Genomic DNA, 21,347 nt, shown 5'->3' on the forward strand with positions numbered 1-21,347 from the left:
TAGAGACCTTTGGGGTCTCCGAGAGTTAACAGAGCCACAAACAATTCAGGGACAGCCTCCAAGTCCCAGAGTGCTTTGCAAACACACCTGATCTCTCTGAAAATGTACAAGGTTGATTAGACTACGAATCTTTAAGTCTGCATAGTACTAATTTTGAATGAAGTTTAATATTCCTGAAATAAAAAGTTGACATTGACCTTTGTTTGTTATAACTGTTGCATGCCCTCGAGTATTTATAAAAGCCACCAGGACAGTGTTGCTTGTGTTGCATAAACATGACAAATTATGTAAATCACATAAACAGCTATTTAGGAGAAAAACATGGTAAAAAAAAAATCAGATTTGTATTCTGAATTTGTTTAAAAATATAACTCTTTAAGAAAATAATAAAATTCTGATCATGAGGTTTGTGTAACAGTAACTGGTAACAGTGTCAATGGCATGGCGACTTTCAGTTATACAAACCACGGTTGTCACATGGCTTTGGAGTTCAGACCTGGGATAAAATCCCTTCTCCAGTCTTCACTGGCTGTGTGATCTTAGGAAAATTACATAAGCTCTCTGAGCATTGGTTTCTGCGTGTTCAATGCAAGAAACACCAACCTCACAGGTGGCTGTGAGGATCCATGAAGGACGCATGCAAAGCACTAAGTACGTCTGGTGAATATCTGGAGCTCCACCATTTCTCTTCTTACATGTCCCGGGAGAGTCAAGAATCTTCTAACTGAAAGGCAAGGCTCGGTTTCATTCCGGTTCGGGGGAACAGAAGCAGAACTTCAAGTTCCACAGTGTTCCCTGATGCGAGCACAAATCACAGGAAAACGATGCAGAACTGGGCGGGGAGTTTGGAGGCTGCTGCAACCCTCTAGGTGTGGGATGGGAAAATTGGAAGTGAAGCGGGGATGGAAAATTTTGAAAAGGAGCAGGAGATGGCACAAAAGAAAAAAACCGACAGAAATTGCTGAGCGAGTGGGAACGCGGAGTGGGAGACAGGGAAATGCCACAGTAGACCCAAGGCTGGCGCTGGTGCAGAACTGACTCTCGTCTCCTCTTCTGCCATCACCTCTCTCTCCGCTACGATCATGACAACCCCTCAGCACACAAGGTCCCCCTCCATTCAAGCAAATGTAAGGCATGAAAGACAGGAACGGTCAGAATTCAGGAGCAGCGTGCCTGGATCTGGAAACAGACCCGCCCTGCCTCATACCCGCGTCCGACTCCAGCCCACCAGCGGGAGTTTCTAGAAGGATTCGCAAAGGCTTTTAGTTCATTCTGTGTCCACATAAATTTGGACCGTAAGGGATCATTTTCATGTAGTACATGTGCTGAATTTATCTTTCTTTTTAAGAAATCGGTTTAAGTCACCAGATATGTGTGCCGAAGATGAAATCTAGTATTTCTGTTAGAGGAAAAGGGAAAGGAATTGAGGAATACTTTTCTATACTCTCTATGTTGTCAGAGGGAGAGCGTGTGAGGTCTTCCCATGGGATGGAAAAAAGGTAATCTGGAAAGAAATTTACAAAGAAAAGGATTCTAAGTTCCTGGAATCATCAGAACCACTTTCAAAAGTTTAATGACATATCTAAATGAGAATAAATTCTGTACCACTGTTGATATGGGCGGCACGGGGGTATCTGTACGCAGGTAAAATATAGAACTTCTACAGAAAAAGCAGCAGTTCGTATCTGCAAGGCCTTTAAATAAGTACACAGAGATACCCAAGTGGGAGGCCTAAACCTGGATGTTATCTTTGACCTGTTATTTCCTTTTGCTTCCTCATCACCCATTCAATAAAAAGCCCTAATGAATCTGTGACAGAAATGGTTTTCACATCTCTGTCCCTCGGGACCCCACGTCCCCTGGTCTAGTTAGAGCTGGCCTTTATTTCCTCTTCTGTGTTAACCCAATGTAATCCCATGGGTCTGTTTGCCTCCGATCTGTCCCTGCCTGTCAACATCCCCAACACTCAGGCTCTGCTGCGCTGATTCTGCCCGCTGCGTGGACGTCCCAGGACGCTGGGCAGGAGGTGACAACTTCATCTTGGAGTTCAAAATACTGAAAACAGGGAACTCTGAAGATAATAAGGTATGATATTTCAACTCGGGAAAGTAGATTTTAAAATATTCGGAGGAAAAAAAGAGTTGTGAAACAATTGCCAGGAATATACCAAGGGAATATATCTAAAGGATACGGAATTCAAAAAAAATGTAATTCCTTGTAAAGATTATAATTATTTGAAACAAGGAAGAAAACATCTGTTTACAATAGTAGTTAACAGTCAGAAAGCTCTAAATTCAAGTGCCGGATGTGTGACTTCGCCGTGTGGTCTAGGGAAATTCCTTACCCTCTCCAGATACCATCTCCGTCATTCATAAAACGGGGCTGGTGGCAGGAGGGTTGTGATGAAAATTAAGTGAGATCACTAAGAGAATTAAGTAAGTTTATTAAATTAATAAGTGTTCCAGCCACATGATAAAGGTTCAATATGGGGCTCTAGTATATACTGGAATTTAAAACACATGCAAGAGGTGAAAGGAAGTGTACCTAACAAAGGACAGAAATCAACTGACAAAACAAAACAAATAAAAAAGATACAAAAATAATCCCAAAGAGGCTAAATCTCAGGATAAGTTTATTTTCCAGAAATTACTAATTGAAAATGACTGATCAATAAAAGATAAATAATCAATATTATAGCATATTCACAAATGGGGGGAGTCTGAAATACTTTAAACGATGATAGAATAAAAAAGTAGAAATATCTGCTTATCTACTCTGCTTCTACCAATATATACACTGCTTTTATTTTCTCCATCAGAGAGGACAATTTTCAAAATATTTATGGTGACATAAACAAAATTAGATGAAGAGACAATAAACTAAACCATAAACTATAATAAAATAAATTATTTCATTGTTTTCCAGGCTCAGGAGAGCACATTTTAAGGAAATTAAAAAAATAAAGAACTGATGTGCAAACACTTTTAATAATCGCAGAGAAACAAGGAATAGGATACAGGAGTTGAAAACCTGTCAAACGTTCCAATATAGAGAATGACAGCATTTTGGAAACTGTATCAATGAGCTTAGTGTCAACCCCATGCAGTTCTAGAAAGGATTACGTAACAGGTTGTTGAGAAGTAATAAAGAAGAAAGCAATAACTGTGAGGAACTACTATTAATATGTTTTAATACTTTATAAATTCCTTTTAAAATAAAAGTTCTAAATTGGAATCAGAAAAATGCCACGTACATATTGATTCTTTTTTTTTTTTTTTTTGTTGAGACAGAGTCTCACTTTGTTGCCCAGGCTAGAGTGAGTGCCGTGGCGTCAGCTTAGCTCACAGCAACCTCAGACTCCTCGGCTTAAGCGATCCTACTGCCTCAGCCTCCCGAGTAGCTGGGACTACAGGCATGCGCCACTATGCCCGGCTAATTTTTTCTACATAGATTTTTAGTTGTCCATATAATGTCTTTCTATTTTTAGTAGAGATGGGGTCTCGCTCAGGCTGGTCTCGAACTCCTGACCTTGAGCGATCCACCCGCCTCGGCCTCCCAGAGTGCTAGGATTACAGGCGTGAGCCACCGCGCCCGGCCCATATTGATTCTTGATTTCAGCAAGATCCCTGACATACTTTATGCCATCCTCATGGCTATTACTTGAGTTAAAGAGATTTGTAGTTAATTAACCAACTATTTTGAAATAATGATGATTGCTGGGCCTATGTTAACTTGGAATGGAGACTGTATTGCTCTATCACGAATCTCTACCTAGGATACTATGTTCAGCTTTACTAATGACGCCAGATACAAAAGTCATAAATACTTATATTTTGTAAGTATTTTATACTTGTAAAGTATGGGGAAAACATGAAGGTGGGAAAGCTATAAAGCATGTTAAATAACAGAATCAATCTTTAGAAGCATGATGATATACTCAAACACTGAACATATAACAAATATGACACTTTATTAAAGGGACAACTGTAATCTCAAGCCTAGCATTTAGTTTACAGAATCGACTGGATGAAAATAAATAACGTGAAGGCTGAATAAGCAGCTCACGGACAGGAGGTGTGACAGACACAGGTGTGATATTACGGTTTCAAAAAATTAATGTGATCTTTGGCTACACTGATAGAAATAAAGAGCATGTGAAGGAAAAATATTTCACTGTTTTCTGTTCTAGTAAGATCACATCGGTGGACTCGAATGTTCAGATTAAGGCGACGTACACTGGGAAGGGGAAAGGCAAGTTAGAAAGCGCACAGATCCGGCAACTGGGATTCGAGGGTGTTTGAAATCTGTGGAACGCTTCAAGGCACATAACCTGGATCAAGGCATATGTGAATGTATCAATCGCCCCTTTTTCCGTTTTGTATTTCTGACCCTTGGATACCTGGAGCCTCGCTGACCCTGGACAGACGGCCTCTCCCAGGGCTGGCCATTCCCAGAGACGGCAGACACCTTCCAGAGAGCACACTCTTCAAATGCAAAACAACCACCTCAGAGCTCCTACCCTTCGCCCCTTCTTTATCAGACTCTCACAGGCCGCCGAGCAACTGAGTCTGCTCTGATGGCCCCAGGGCCACGTCCCAGACCTCAGAGCTCACTGAAATCATTCCCAACAGGCAGTCCCAGGCCTGCTTTCCTGCAGACACACACAGCCAAGCCCATGTTTTCCCCTTGCGTCCTCTGCTTTCTGAACAACCCTGATGCTTCTGCAGGTGACCCTGCATGATGGGACAAGCCCCCTCCTCTTAGGGACTGTGAGTAACAAACCATCCTTTTAATGACAGTTGTCTCCTGATCTGTTGCATTTACCATATCTGAATAATATGGAAATCTACATTTAAGACAGTGATGATAGACTCTCAAGAGCTACAAGAAATATCTACTTATATTTTCATCTAACAAACATGTATTGAACACCTACTATTAGGTAGATACCACGCACCACTCTGCACGCGAACTGACGTGGATTAGAACGCTACTTAAAGGTACAGCACTGCACTCTCTTGCCCATGGTCTTTCTTTCTAAATACACTGATTCCAGTCCTTTCTAAATCATAAGGTAGTTTCATTATATTCAGGAACGATACTTAAAATATTTTATTTCCCAAGCAGCGCGCCAGGCCCCGGACCAGGCAGACTGCGGCCAGCTGCAGAGCCGGGGCTGGTGCTCGAGAAGCTTCCGGGCCGGGCTCACCTAGTTGCTGAGGAGTCAGGAGATCTGGGACATCGCGGTGGGGGAGCTGAGGTGGCCGTGGGCTTAAGGGCACAGTATTGTCACATTTCAGTATTGCGATATCTGCCACGGCCGTACCAGCCCTCGTAACTTGAATATTAGCCTCGATAACATATCCCTTCATCTTTTCTTCTATCATTTGCCTGCTTGAAGTCCCTTCAGCCATTCATGTTTTGAAGCCAGTTACAGACCTCACCGTCGTGGTCATCTTGCTCTGCACAGTGGCCAACGTCTCTCTCAAACGGTGCTGCCTGGATGATGCCAGAATTGGCCCAGGGTCGCCCCTGCATCCTGACCCGAACTCTCTACTTCTCCCAGGACCGCTAGAACCATACTTTGTATCCAGTATCAACAGAACGAAAATCTAACATGCGTTTTTATAAAGTGCTTCCCTGAAATAAAAGGGATAGTATTCCTTCATTCTCTAGCTGGCAAGCAAACTGATTAAAAGATTATCATATGTTCCTTAAGCCAGCGAGTCTTTCAATATATTTTAAATTACATTTTGATACTATAATCTTTAGTTTTATATTGGAAAAGTTAACACGCTCACTAATCTAAAAAGTTTCACAACTGACAATAGACATTCCGGCTGATGTGAATCAGCAGGTTCTGCTGAACTTGGAAAAGGGTGAAAAAGACACTGCTTGGAAGAATGACGATAATGCAATAGCCAGCACAATCCTCAGCAAGGTTTTCCGTTATCGGGGACCCTGTTCTACTCCTGCTACCTTTAATAGTATTGTCTATAACAGTGTTAAGTTATCACCTGATATTGGCAAAGAATTCTGTGATAAAAAACCCTACTAATTATTTTATTAAAAATTCAACTGCCACCATTTCCTAAAATTTAGGTCCAATTCTTCCATTAAGAGTATATGCTATTGAGGACTTTTCTGTGGTTCAAATAGAATATTTTACTTTTCTAATGATACTTTGTCCTATTTTAAAAACTGTATAATAGATATTTCAAACTGTGCTGTAAGGCCGGGCGCGGTGGCTCACGCCTGTAATCCTAGCACTCTGGGAGGCCGAGGCGGGTGGATCGCTCAAGGTCAGGAGTTCGAGACCAGCCTGAGCAATGAGCGAGACCTCGTCTCTACTAAAAATAGACAGAAATTATCTGGACAACTAAAAATATATATAGAAAAAATTAGCTGGGCATGGTGGCGCATGCCTGTAGTCCCAGCTACTCGGGAGGCTGAGGCAGGAGGATCGCTTCAGCCCAGAAGTTTGAGGTTGCTGTGAGCTAGGCTCATGCCACGGCACTCTAGTCCAGGCAAAAATTGAAGATGGCAGTTTTGTAATACTAAATATAATGATAATAAAAACAATGGCTGCCATCTATCGAGACAGCTATGTGCTAGTCACTGTTCCCAAATGCTCTGCATAGGATTCTCCTTCATACTGTCAAGGCTGGGCAGGGACTGGTTTTGGACTCAGTCTTTTTTCTTGTCTGTCCTCTCCTGACCACCCCCCCCCAAAAAAAATATTGACTAGTCCTGTATTTGATTAAATATTAAAGAATAAACTTGATCTCATTTCTGAAGGTCCCGTATGATTGTTCTCCACTGCTTCCAGGACCATAATTTGGGTTGGCAACATGTAGTTACGAATGACACTCCTAAGAAATCTCCTTTTCTTGGCACTTAAGTTAGGAGGTTACGAAGGACCAGATTGTGATTCTGAATTAGTCTTTCATGCACCATGTTTTTAGTTGAGAATTCTAAAAAATGTGTATAGCTCCTGTGCGTACCTGTTCTTATTAGACGTACTTTCAAGTATTTACAGTTTTTAAAAATATAAACATAAGACTGGCATTCACTGACTCATTTACTCAAGTAGTAACAGAACCTAACAGTGAATGTCATGTCTTTAATTAAACCTGCTTTGAAACGCAATTTTTTTGAAGGCCACCAAAACAACAACGGCAGTAACAGCAAAAACCTCTCTCCTCACTTCTCAGTATTTTATCTTTTGCTGGTGCTTTTTTTATTTTTACTGGACATACACATTTTTTTTTTCTCACAGGTTTTTTCCTCCACAGATTGGAAAGAAACTACAAAGTAACCCCCCCCATCATCTCTTGCTGATTAACACTGATAATATCAGCAGTCTTAGACTTCTGAAGATGACAGAATTAACGTCTGCTGCACTGCGTAGGACTTTTAGAACTCTTCATTACAAATTGTGGCAGTGTTTACCCGGTTTCATATGCTGTTTACTATTCCTGTTTATATTTTTTGGGAAAAAGATAAGTCTCCATCTCATAGAAGTTGGTAAACACTATCAAACCATCTTCACAATACTGACACGGAGGAGCACCATCCTTGCTTTCGTAACAAAATACCAGTGCCTGGCAAAGGTGTGCTTGCAGCAGGCTGTTCATTTTGAGGAGGAGATGGAAGTTAAAATCCCACTTCCGTGAGAACACGTCCCTGGCCATTCCCAATGACAGCCACTTCTTTGAACTGTGGGTTTTGTGTTCACATGGTTTGGCGCTAGGTCTCAGAATATTTCATTTTGCTGGAGAATTTCTTAAGGTGCTTAGTTCTGCCTCCCAGTGTAGCAGGAAGCTCTCCCAGCCAGGAGCCATGAATTAGGCGCTCCGACCCTAATAGCATACCGAATCCATAGCTTGTCAAGTCCCTCAAAGCATTAAGTGTGGTGACAAGCACCCCACACAAACTCAAGAGCCACACCCTGAAAGGCTGCGACACCAAGATCTTCTTAGTGATCATGTAGAAAAGCTGCCCAAAGCCTCAAAGAGCTTTTTCATATAAAAACCTTGTCATTTTCCTAATCGGTAGACACTCGTGAGTTACTTACTAAGGCGAATTTCTTGTTGAGAATCATCTGCTCCACCAGAGACGACTCGTTGTGGAAGAGGTGGGGCTGCATGTGGCTCCACATGTGTGGAAACCACCAGAACTCCTCCACGGACCCCAAGAGACAGTCGTCCCCTTCATCTTCCTCTGCAGTTCCTGTAGGGGGGGAAAGATCGTTCAGTTAGTTCCTGTTGCACTCATCTGTCCGTTACCTATCTGTCTGCTCTGACACACGTGTTCAGAAGGCATCATTCGTACCGTCTTACACACGTACGAGGGGAGGGTCCAAGTTCCCCAGCCCTGACTTTTAACAGTGAACAGAACTTGTGCAGGTTTCTTCTGAATTTGAAGCTACAGATCAAAACAAAAACGCTGACGGCGACACAAAGCACACAGGGTGTTTGTAAGTAGCTCCTTTTGCCCAGACGTTGTAACTCTTAAGACCGGTTTGAACTGCTTTAAGCTGCCTCAGTTGCCTTAGTCCCCTTTAGTTAATGGTCACACCAAAGTCCCTGTCTACTGGGCTGTGCCGTGCATGCTGAGACTGTGTCGCGTGGAAATGCACAACGACGCGGAGAGACAGCTCGGCATCACTGGCCAGAAACAGAATTAAGGCTCCACAAACAGCCAGGCGGGGTGGGTCTCACTCTCAGGAATCCTTTCAGAGCTATCCAATCTGTATTACAAGCCATGTGACGGTGGCAAATTACTTAAATACTCTATAACTCAGTTTTCTAAGCTATAAAATAAGTTAAGAAGACTACTATATCCAGAGTTGTGTAGATTTCACCCCTCCTTTATTTTTGTAGAAATGGTAGCATGTTCTAATCACTGTACTGTACCTTGATTTTTCAAGTATTTCTCAAGAGTTCGTTCCTTATCAGTAACATTCAAAATTGCTTCTGTCTTTTTAATGATGGCAGAGTATTCCATTATATGGATATACCATTATATGTAATTTTTTTTTTTTTTTTAAAAAACTTCTAAAAATGCAACTGATTCATTCCATCATGAAATTGATGAAACTGTGTTCAGTTATCCTCAGGCAAGTCAAAATATATTAGATCATGTTAATTATTTTTGGGAAAGAAACTTTTTAATTATTCTCAATATTTACAGTGATTTCTTTTCACAACACAACACGGTCAAATTTTATTCTCTGACCTTTTTTTTTTTTTGAGACAGAGTCTCGCTCTGTTACCCGGGCTAGAGTGCCGTGGTGTCAGCCTCGCTCACAGCAACCTCAAACTCCTGGGCTCAAGTGACCCTCCTGCCTCAGCCTCCTGAGTAGCTGGGACTACAGGCATGTGCCACCATGCCCAGCTAATTTTTTCTATATATATTTTTAGTTGGCCAGTTAATTTCTTTCTATTTTTAGTAGAGACAGGGTCTCACTCTTGCTCAGGCTGGTCTCGAACTCCTGACCTCGAGCCATCCTCCCACCTCGGCCTCCCAGAGTGCTGGGATGACAGGCGTGAGCCACTGTGCCCGGCCTATTCTCTGACCTTGTTCCATGTAAATACTGACAGTTAAAATAAAGATGGTTTTATTTTCACTAAATCATTTGTTCATTAATTCACTTTTAAGCAGACATTGTTCTAGTTGCTGATGTTGCGGCAGTAAAATCCTCGTGAAGTGCTCATTTTAGCGACGGAAGAGAGACAGCAGATAAATAACAACAGAGTGCCTTCAACACTGACTCATGATAAAACTTAGTAATCTAGGAATAGAAAGGAGCTTCCTTAAGCTAAGGAAGAGTAGCTACAAAATAGTCTATTGACAAAATTCCCCTTGAGAACAGGAACAAATCTACTGAAAGATTTCCCCCTGGGGTCAGGAGCAAGACAGGAATGACACCAGAACTGCCTTTATTTAATACTGTCCCGGAGATCTGAGCCAGTGCAATCAGCAAAAAAAAGGAAACAAAATTTATAAGGCTTGGAAAGGAAGAAATAAAATTGCCACTATTCAAAATTATATGATTGTACTGGGAGAGAATCCAAACGATTTAAACTATAGAATTAACAACTGACTGTAATAAAGTTGCTGGATATAAGATCAATACACAAAATCAATTTTATTTTTATATGTCATCAACAAAGGAATAGAAAATGAAAAAAAAAAAAAAGACACCATTTACTACTGCACACAAAAAAATCCTACGGGAAGTAAAACTCAGAGGAAATTAAGCAGAGGGAGTGGGGAGAGGGGGTGGGTGAAAACCTACCTAACGGTACAATGAACACTGTCTGGGTGATGGGCATGCTTATAACCTCGACTCAAGCATAACGAAATCAACACATGTGACCAAAAACATTAGTACCCCTGTAATATTTTGAAGAAAAAATAAATAAATAAATAAAAATAAATCATATGGAATAAGTCTAAAAACTATAAAGTTTAGAACTACGCAAAATAAGCCAAAGACTGGAAACAACTCAACCACCTCAGTAGAATGGAACGGATAAAGAAATTTTGTATGGTCAAACAGTGGAATAGTATACAGCAATAAAAATGAAAGAACTACAACCTATAACAGTAATATCTATGAAATCAAAATAATGTTGAACCAAACAAGCTGGAAACGGATGAGTCCATATCGTGCGAGCTCTTTTACAGACATCTCAAAGCCAGGCAAAACTGAGTCATGAGATTAGAAGCCAGGACATGGTTTTCTCTGAAGGAAGCCAGTGACTGTGAGGGGCCCAAGGAGGGGGGATCTGGTAGGACACTCGTTCTTTCTTTTTTTAAAAATTCTTTTGCGCAGAGTCTTGCTATGTTGCCCAGGCTGGTCTCGAACTCCTGGCCTCAAGTGATCCTCCCTCCTTGGCCTCTCAAAGTGCTGAGATTACAGGCATGAGCCTCTGCACCTGGCCTCTTTCTTGATCTGCCTGTAGGTTACACAGCTCTGTAAACTTTGTGAAAACTCACTGCACATCACACTTACCATTAATATTTATGCACTTTTAGATATGTAAATTACAGTTCAATAAAAATGTAAGTCCATTAGATAATTCCATAAACTTTCAAACCATCAACACTTTCCAAATTTTAAAAAACAGCATGCAATAAATGGAGTTGAATGATATGAAGAAAAAGTAGGGGAGGGACATAGGGAATGCAGGAAGGTGGGAGGGGTGTGTAATTGTATATAGAGTGGTCAGAAAGGCCTTATAAAAACCGTTAATCCCCTTTTCTTACCTGTGTGGTAAAATTTCCCTGAAAATCCCAGGTTGAAGGTAAAATTTGTGATTTGTGCGCGCAAAAGATTCTGAGTATCAAGCAGGGCCTGAAACATAGAATGTAAAAAATATATGAGGTAAAGAATGACATTGAACAGTTTTAAAAAGATACTTTTCTCTTGTGTTCAGAGGATAAAATCACTCCTTTATAAGTGAGAAAATTAAATGATGCAAAGTAGTTTCTTTGTCACTTTAAAACTAGAGGGAGACTTTCAAGATTACATAAAATACAAACATATATTTATCCTTTGGCTTGCAATAAATCAGCACAAAGTGTCATCTAGAAAAAGGAAGTTAAAAGAGTTTATTTTGCATGTGTCAAAGGAGCCAGTGTCTAGTACATAAAGGACATCCCTTTTTACCTGTCAGGGACACAGATCACCAAGGGTCAAAAGGACCCTCATTCAAAGCGAAGCTATGCAAGATCATACTTTGAAAGACACATTGTTATTTCTCAGATAGGTCTTCGGTCTTCAAAATACAAATCTGAGATTCCCAGATGACAGTGATTGTTATTCAAAAGCGGGTACCCTGGTAAAGTAGATCTCTCATTTTCCCTTTCATTAAAAAAACAGGGGCCGGGTGCGGTGGCTGACGCCTGTCATCCTAGCACTCTGGGAGGCCGAGGCGGGAGGATCGCTCGAGGTCAGGAGTTCGAGACCAGCCTGAGCAAGAGCGAGATCCCGTCTCTACTGAAAAAAGAAAGAAATGATCTGGACGGCTAAAAATATATATAGAAAAAAATTAGCCGGGCATGGTGGCACATGCCTGTAGTCCCAGCTACTCGGGAGGCTGAGGCAGGAGGATCACTTGAACCCAGGAGTGTGAGGCTGCTGTGAGCTAGGCTGATGCCACGGCACTCTAGCCTGGGCAATAGAGCAAGACTCTGTCTCAAAAAAAAGAAGACGACCACAGGGCCCGGGAAAGAGAAAGGATTCCAAAGACCTCCATCCTCCCTCATCAAAGAAAGGCAGGGAATCTGCCCACACACACAGCTCGCCACTGCTACAGCCTACAAACAACTAGCATCTGAGAAAACCACCGCACTAAGGGTATCTATAACAAGGCATCCATGCAGAATCTAGACCACCATCAAAGCACCCACAAGTAAAGCCAAAGGGTCTTACCCAACATATGCTACAGACCCACCCTTATGAGTGAGGGGGGGGGGGAAAAGGCCCCATGAAAACAGAAAATCCAAAACCAAGAAGCAACCGCTGCTCCAGATGAGAAGGAACTCCAGAAGTAGGAAAAATCAGAGTGAAAGGACTCCCCCCAAAAGGGAACACCAACTCTCTAGCAATGAATATCAAACAAAATGAAAACATTCAAATGACAGACAAAGAATTCCAAATACGGATTGTAAGGAAGCTCAATGAAATCCAAAAGAAAATGGAAAACCAACTCAGAGAAACCAGTAAAACAATGCAGGAAATGAATGAAAAATTTACTAAAGAGACAGACACGTTAAGAAAAGAATTAAGGTCTTCTCCACTCACGGAGATGGACCCATTTCCGCTTAGGAAATGTACTTTTGCTTTGCACCCTTAAACTTCATCGCAATGAATTCTTCACGCAGACTTGCTGAGTGTCTGTCATCTCGCCAAGCCGTGGGCCAAGGCTTGCGATTCCTCCAAGCCAGGAGCCCAGGACAGGGGACAACACGTCAAAGTCCCGCCCTGGACTGGACCGTGCCTGGGCCGTCCATTCCATGTTGGAATGAGCCTCTCAACTGTTCATACATGCCTCAAAAACAGATTTCCCAAAGCAGAACCAAACGTTAAATTTTAGTTGCTCTCGAACCTTAACGTGCTGTTTAAAATATGTGACATTCACCCTTTTGTGAACAAAGTAGGATCATATGCAGACTTGCTCAAGGCCCTCCCAGCCCGGTCGGCAGGGCTGTGCACATTAGGTAGGTGTAGGTACAGGTGCAGGTGTTTAAACCGCTGCCTAATCCTAATCGGGAATTAAGGGGCATCGTAAGACAACATCATGAGGATCAGCTCGTCCCTTGCCATGGTTGCCGGGTGGGCGAGGAGCTTTAATCACTCGTGGCGGGTGGCAGGTGGTCTTTTCCTGCTGGTCCTCCAACCCTTTGTGCCTTTTCCTATCACGTGTGCTCTTTGAGTCACGACAGGGGTGACACTGACCCCCAGGATGGAGTACGTTTTCCAGACTATTCTTCTTTTACTAGACTTTCTTTCATAGTCATCACCTCGGCTTTCACCTTGTTCTCAAAGTTTATGTCCTACTTTTCAATCTACTCAAGATCAATAATGCGCTCCTGGTTTCACGAAGCCCTCCCCGTTCTAAATTTATCACCTGTTATAAAATACCTGGTCGCAGACCTTTCATTTGGGAACAAGTTGGGAACGGACACCAGACGTTATGTGAAATTGATGCGAGGGGCTCGTATATACACAGGTGAAACATAAATTTCAAAGTTGTAGTCTTTGAAATAATTAAACTGCGTATCTAAGATCACATTTGTTTTCTTGGTGACCTCAGAGCATTCCCAGTATTATTTCTGATAATAAATTACACGTTTGCAGGAGAAAAGGGCGGACAAGCGGCGCCTCCAGCTCGCCGCTCCCCGGGAAGGAGGTCACGAGCGCGGACGACGACATGCCAGGGCGTCGTGGGACACGTGGGACACGCAGCGCAGGAAAGAAGGTGACGACGGAGCGATACAGTCACAAAAACCGGAAGTGGGAGAAAGGCCACCGAGAACAGAGCAGGGAGGGCCACGGCGCGCGACAACAGGACCCGGAGGGGGACCCGCCCCCACAGGGACCCACCTGAGGCCCGTGCGAGGCCGCCGGGACGCAGCTCCGTGGGGAGGACGCGGCGGAGCCACACTGGCCTCTCGGGTGCGCCGTGCCGAGACCCACCGGGCTGGGAGGGCCGGGGCTGAGCAGCGACTTCCGGCGGACAGAGGGGGCTGAGCAGCCACTTCCTGCGGCGCAGGAGCCGGGGGACGGCGCCCCCTGGCGGTCGGCGGGCGCGGCGCAGGGGAGGGGATGTGGGCGTGGCTCTGCCCACGGGACCGCCCACTGGGGGCGGGACCGAGACAGCCCGACCTCTGCCCTGCGGATGTGAACCCGCGGGACCCGGTGCCGAGGAAACAGTCTGTGGCCTGTCCGTCGCCCGCCTGGCTGGCCCCAGTTCCCGCGCTCCAGGGCCGGTCTCCGCCAGCCGTAGGGCCCCCAGGTCGGAGGTCCTGCTCGGTGGACCAGGTTTCCGACTGCACCGCCCCCGGCCCAGGGCTCTCGTGCCCACCCTTGGAGGCGGAGAGGGGAAAGGGAGCCACGTTCTCTGCCCGGCTGACCCGCAACTGTGGGGCCCTGGGACTCACCAGGCAGGTACCAGGTCACCCACCAGAGCCCCCATCGAGATCCCAGCAGTCTCCTCCCTCCTGAACCCTGAATTTGTCCTTCGGGTCAGGTCGGCCTGACATCTGCGTGCTCCTGCGCAACCGGACAGTCTGCCACGCACGCGAGGCCAGAGCCTGCTGCCGCCAGCGAGGACACCAGGCTCCCTGTCCCCCCGAGGGCACCCCCCCATCCCACTGACCGAGTCAGACCTCAGCACCCTGCTGCTTCTGCAATGACAGCGCACCCCAGTCCTGTCCTGGGGGCTTCGGCCTGTGCGGCCCCACCCAGACACGTCTCAGCTCCAACCCGGACTGCAGGAGCCACAGGCGTGCGGTGGGTCCGGGGTGTTCCGCGTGACTTCAGAGCCTGGTCATTCCGGGTGGACTGCATCCCACAGAGAGGCTTGGAGACAACCAGAGGGTGGACTTTGTTCTACCCAGACTCTTTTCCTCCCCTCCCCCGCCTCCCATGGCTACAGAGAGATTACTGAGCAGCCATACAGAGGCTCCCACAGGGAGCGGAGCTCAGAACTTCCCTTTTGGGGTCCTGCAGTGGACTGAGGGGTGATTGCACCGCACGCCCCCTGCTCGCCAGCCCCTCCCTGCTGCCGCTTAGCTGGCAGCCCCATTAGAACAAGACAGGCCCGGAGGCAGAGGGACATGGAACCATCCGGGCACCCCATGGGGGTCACGGGACCAGCGTTCTTCTCCCTGGCTTGGTCAGGGATGGGTCCCCGGGGTCCTGGGGGTGGGCTCGATCCCCTACATCCGAGTCTCGGCCACGTCGCCCAGGGCCACAGAGGGGATATCTGTGACTTAGTCTGGCAAGGTGCGGGTGCCTGTGGGGGCAGAACAAGGGGGAGAGAGCAGTGTGGGTCCTAGCTATGGTGAGCTAGGGGGGCACCCGTCCTCCCACGGGAGGGCTGCGCTCCCAGCTCAGGCCGGGACACTGACCAGGGAACCTCCCTGCCTGCATCACAGTCATTGAACAGCTTGGCTGACTTGAGGTCTTGCCTGCAGGCAGAGGGCGGGGAGAAACTGAGAAATAGGGGAGGGTTGAAAGGAGTGAGACCTGCTCCAGACCACCAGACTGCGGGTCTCAGATAGTCCCACCTCCACACGCAGATCCTCTGGCTACCTGGGGCCACTTGGGCCACTCCTGTCCGGCTTAGCCCTGAGGTGGGGAACGGTCCTTTTAACCTCTGCATACCCCTTCCAGCACTTGTGGGGCTGGAAGGACAGGTTCACCCAACCTAATGCCGCCCACCCTCATTCCCTCACCTGCCTCTGCTGTGGTGGTGAGTAAAAGACTCACCTGGAAGTACCAGGGCCGCACCTACCACCAAGGGCAGGAGAGGGCTTCTCCAGCAGAACTAGAGCTGGTCACAGGAGCGAAAAACAGTGCAGCTTGTTCCCTCCAGCAAACAGCATATACTGACAAGGAGGTCAATTTGCACACCCGTTACAGCATTTACTGACTCAATCATAGAGGGTGTGGTTGATTCTCACCCACAAGCACCTCCTACTGGCTTAGAAATTAATCTGGGTGTGCCATTATTTAAACAAAAGTAAATCCACGAGTCAGAAGCAATATCTGCTCCAGATGAGAAGGAACGAGTGAAAGAGCTCTGGAATTATGAAGAATCAGAGAGAAAGGTCATCGCCAAAAGGGAACACCAGCTCCCCAGCCATGGATACCAACCAAAAGCGGAATGTTGAAATGACAGAGGAAGAATTTTGAACGTGGATTGTGAGAAAGCTTAATGAAATACAAGATAAAATAGAAACCCAACACAAAGAAACCATTAAAACAATGCAGCAAATCAATGAAAAATTCACTAACGAAATTGAGCTATTAAAGAAAAATCAAACAGAACTTCTGGAAATGAAAGATTCATTCAAGGAATTACAAAACAGTGGAAAGCCTTAAGAACAGGTTAGATCAGGCAGAAGAAAGAATCTCAGAGCTTGAAGAGAACAACTTCTGATTAAACAAATAGGTCACAGAGACAGAGCAGAAATATATGAGGAATAACCAAGGCTTACAAGAAATATTGGATTACGTAAAGAGGCCTAGCATAAGAATCATAGGCATCCCTGAGGGCGAAGAAGAAAATACACAAGGGTTGAATAATATATTTGAGTGAATAATTGAGGAAAATTTCCCTGGCCTTGCTAGAAATTTAGACATCCAGGCATAAGAAGCTCATAGGACTCTCAGGAGATTCATTGCAAAGACAAATACACTACGACACATAGTCATCAGAATGGCCAAAATAAACATGACAGAGACACTCCTATGAGCAGCAGGTAACTTACAAAGGAAAACCCATTAGACTAACTGCCAACTTTTCAACTGAGACCCTATAAGCCAGAAGGGATTGGGGCCTCATTCTCAGTCTTCTCAAACAGAATAATGCCCAGCCTAGAATTTTGTATCCTACAAAACTGAATTTCATATATGAAGGGGAAATAGAGTATTTCTCGGACAAGCAAACACTGAGGGAATGCACCAAGACAAGACCTGCCCTCCAGGAACTACTCAAAAATGCATTATTCACAGATCAGCACAGTAAACACTTACCAATGTAAAATCACCCAAAAGCTAAAGATCAAAGGCCAGATACCCCAGTGGCTCAAGAGATAAAACAAAGCAACAAAGTTCAACCTAACAGGATGATCAGAAATCCACCCCACTTATCAATTCTTTAACAATAAATGTGAATGGCTTGAACTGCCCACTGAAGAGACATGGTTGGCCAAGTGGATAAATATACACAAGCCAAGTATGTGCTGTCTCTAGAAAACACATCTAACACAGAAGGACACATCCAGACTCAAGGTGAAGGTATGGAAAACAATATTCCATGCTAATGGAAACCAAAAGAAAGCTGGTGTTAGCAATGCTCATATCAGATAACTTAGTTGTCAAATCCACAAAAGTAATGAAAGACAAAGACAGTCATTATATAATGGTAAAGGGAACAATTCAACAAGAAGACATAACAGTCTTAAATATCCACACACCTAACATAGAAGCGTCCAGATTCATAAAGCAAATCCTACTTGATCTAAACAAAACGAAAGACAGTAGCACCATAATAGTGGAGGACTTCAACACCAAGCTGACAGGATTGGACAGATCCTCCAAACAGAAAATAAACAAGGAAACAAAGGACTTAAATAGAACCCTAGAACCTACGGACCAAACAGACATTTTCAGAACATTCTACCCCAAAACGACCAAGTATACATTCTTCTCTTCAGCTCATGTGACATTCTCCAAGATTGATCACGTGCTAGGCCACAAATCATGCCTCAACAAATTAAAAAAAAAATAGAAATTATACCATGCATCTTTTCAGACCACAGTGGCATAAAAGTAGAAATCAACTCCAACAGAAACACTCATCTCTACACAAAGTCATGTGAACTAAATAACCTACTGCTGAATGACTGGCAAATCAAGGAGGAAATTAAGATGGAAACCAAAAGATTTTTTGAACTAAATGATAATGGGGGCATAGGTTATCAAAATCTGTGGCATATAGCTAAAGCAGTCCTGGGAAGAAAATTCATAGCCATAAAATGCCTATATCCAAAAGACAGAAAGATCACAAATCAACAATCTAATGAATCGTCTCAAAGATCTGGAAAAAGATGAGAAAACCAATCTCAAACTTAGCAGAAGAAAAAAATAATGAAGATCAGGGCAGAACTAAATGAAATTGACAATAAAAGAACTATACGGAAGATCACTAAAACAAAAAGTTGGTTCTTTGAAAAGGTAAACATTGACACACCTCTCACTAGATTAACCAGAAGCAGAAAAGAAAGGACTCAAATAAGCTCAATTAGGAATGAAAATGGAGAGATTACAATGGATACCACAGAAATACAAAATATCATCTCTGTATACTATAAAAATCTTTATGCACATAAATTTGAAAAAGAGGAGGAAATAGACAAATTCTTAGAAACACACAGCCTCCCTAGGCTCAATCAGGAAGACACAGAATTCCTGAACAGACCACTGTGAAGTACTGAAATTGAAGTAGTAATAAGAAATCTTCCTTAAAAAAAATTCCCGGACCAGATGGTTTCACACCCAAATTCTACCAGACCTATAAAGAAGAACTAGTGCCTATCCTGCTGAAATTATTCCACAACATTGAGAAGGAAGGAATCCTCCCCAACACATTTTATGAAGCCAACATCACCCTGATTCCAAAGCCAGGAAAGGACACACAGAAAAAGAAAACCACAGACCAATATTCCTCATGAATATAGATGCAAAAATTCTCAATAAAATCCTAGCAAATGGAATTCAGCTGCTCATCAAAAAAATAATCCATCACGATCAAGTGGGCTTCATCCCAGAGATACAGGGATGGTTCAACATATGCAAATCCATAAATGTAATTCATCACATAAATAGAAGTAAAAACAAAGACCACATGGTCCTCTCAATAGATGCAAAAAAAGCATTTGACAAAATTCAACACCCTTTTATAATAAGAATGCTTAACAAAATAATTATAGATGGTGCTTACCTCAATATTATAAGATCCATATATGACAAACCCACAGCCCACATCATACTGAATGGGGAAAAATTGAAAATATTCTTGCTTAGAACTGGTCCCAGACAAGGTTGCCCTCTATCACCACTTCTATCCAATATAGTGCTGGAAGTCCTAGCCAGAGCAATCAGATAAGAGAAAGAAATCAACGGTATCCAAATAGGGGCAGAAGAGATCAAACTATCACTCTTTGCAGATGATATAATCTTGTATCTAGAAAACCCCAAAGATTCTGCCAAGAAACTACTGGAATTGGTAAATAAGTTCAGCAAAGTATCAGGTTACAAAATCAATGTACACAAATCAGTAGCATCCATATACACCAACAACAGTCAAACTGAGAACCAAATCAAAGATTCAATACCTTTCACAATAGCAACAAAGAAAATAAAATGCCTAGCAATATATTTAACTAAGGAGGTGAAGAACCTCTACAGGTTGAATTATAAAATACTGACGAAGGAAATAACAGAGGATGCAAACAGATGGAAAACAATGCTCAGGGATCGGCAGAATCAACATTGTTAAAATGTCTATACTACCCAAAGTGATCTAGAGATTCAATGCAATCCCCATTAAAATATCAACATCATTTTTCACGGATCTAGAAAAAATAATTCTACACTTTGTATGGAACCAGAAAAGACCCCATATAGCCAAAGTAACCTTAAGCAAAAAGAACAGACTGGGCGGCAACAATTTACCAGACTTCAAGCTATACTACAAGGCTATAGTAACCAAAACAGCATGGTACTGGCACAAGAACAGAAGCATAGACCAATGGATGAAGACTGAGAACCCAGACATAAAACCATCCTCATTTAGCCATCTGATTTTTGACAAAGCAGACAAGAATGTACACTGGGGAAAAGAATTCCTATTTAATAAATGGTGCTGGGAAAATTGGAAAGCCACATGTAGAAGACTGAAAACAGGATCCACACCTCTCACCTCTCACAAAAATCAACTCATGATGAATAACAGACTTAAACCTACGGCAGGAAACCATTAGAAGAGAATGTTGGAAAAACTCTTATAGACAGGAAAAAAACATGAAATAATAAGTTATGTGATGAATGATTGAGGCAAAGAATTTATGAAGAATACCCCAAAAGCAATCACACCACCAACAAAAATAAATAAATGGGACCTGATCAAATTAAAAAGCTTCTGCACAACCAAATAAACTACCATTAGAGCTTACAGACAACCTACAGAATGGGAGAAAATATTTGCATGCTATACATTCGACAGAGGACTAATAACTAGAATCTATATAGAACTCAGGACAATCAGTAAGAAAAAAATCCAATAACCCCCTAAAAAGTGGGCAAAGGTCATGAACAGAAACTCTTCAAAAGAAAATAGGCCAATGGCTGAGAAACATATGAAAAAATGTTCAACATCTCTAATCATCAGGGAAATGCAAATCAAAACCACAATGCGATATCACTCAACTCCAGCGAGAATGGCTTTTATCAAAAATCTCAAAACAACAAATGTTGGCATGGATGCATAGAGATACAAACACTCATGCACTTCTGGTGGGACTGCAAACTAGTACAACCTCTGTGGAAAGTAATATGGAGATACCTCAAAGAACTAAAAATAGAACGACCATTTGATCCACAAATCCCACTAGTGGGCATCTACCCAAAAGAAAAAAAGACATTCTATGATAAAGATATCTGCACTCAAATGTTTATAGCAGCACAATTCACAACTGCAAAGATGTGGAAACAACTCAAGCGCCCATCAATACATGAGTGGATTAATAAAATGTGGTGTGTGTATACCATGGATTACTACTCAGAAACAAAAAACAATGGTGATCTAGCACCTCTTGTATTAACCTGGATGGAGCTGGAGCCCATTCTAAGTGAAGTATCCCAAGAATGGAAAAACAAGCACCACATGTACTCATCATCTACTTGGTAGTCATTGATCAACACTGATGTGCACATTTGAAAGTAACGTTCATCGGGGATCGGGTAGGTGGGAGGGGGAGGAGAGGATGGGTGTATTCACACCTAACCGGTGTGGTGTGCACTGTCCGGGATGGGTATGCTT

General features: G+C 43.4%; 1 protein-coding gene across 1 annotated transcript in view; it reads right to left on the reverse strand.

Annotated features, from left to right (window-relative positions):
- The window catches only part of NDST3 (N-deacetylase and N-sulfotransferase 3), a 95,224-nt gene that overhangs the window by 59,437 nt on the left and 14,440 nt on the right, over nucleotides 1-21,347 (reverse strand). The window contains exons 2-3 of the mRNA XM_069459083.1: nucleotides 11,278-11,365; nucleotides 8,078-8,232 (exon numbers count right to left, since the gene is read on the reverse strand). Coding sequence (XP_069315184.1) covers nucleotides 8,078-8,232; nucleotides 11,278-11,365 — 243 coding nt within the window. The remainder of the gene's footprint in view (nucleotides 1-8,077; nucleotides 8,233-11,277; nucleotides 11,366-21,347) is intronic.

Source organism: Eulemur rufifrons, chromosome 26 (genome assembly GCF_041146395.1).
Source record: "Eulemur rufifrons isolate Redbay chromosome 26, OSU_ERuf_1, whole genome shotgun sequence".
NCBI lineage: Eukaryota > Metazoa > Chordata > Mammalia > Primates > Lemuridae > Eulemur > Eulemur rufifrons.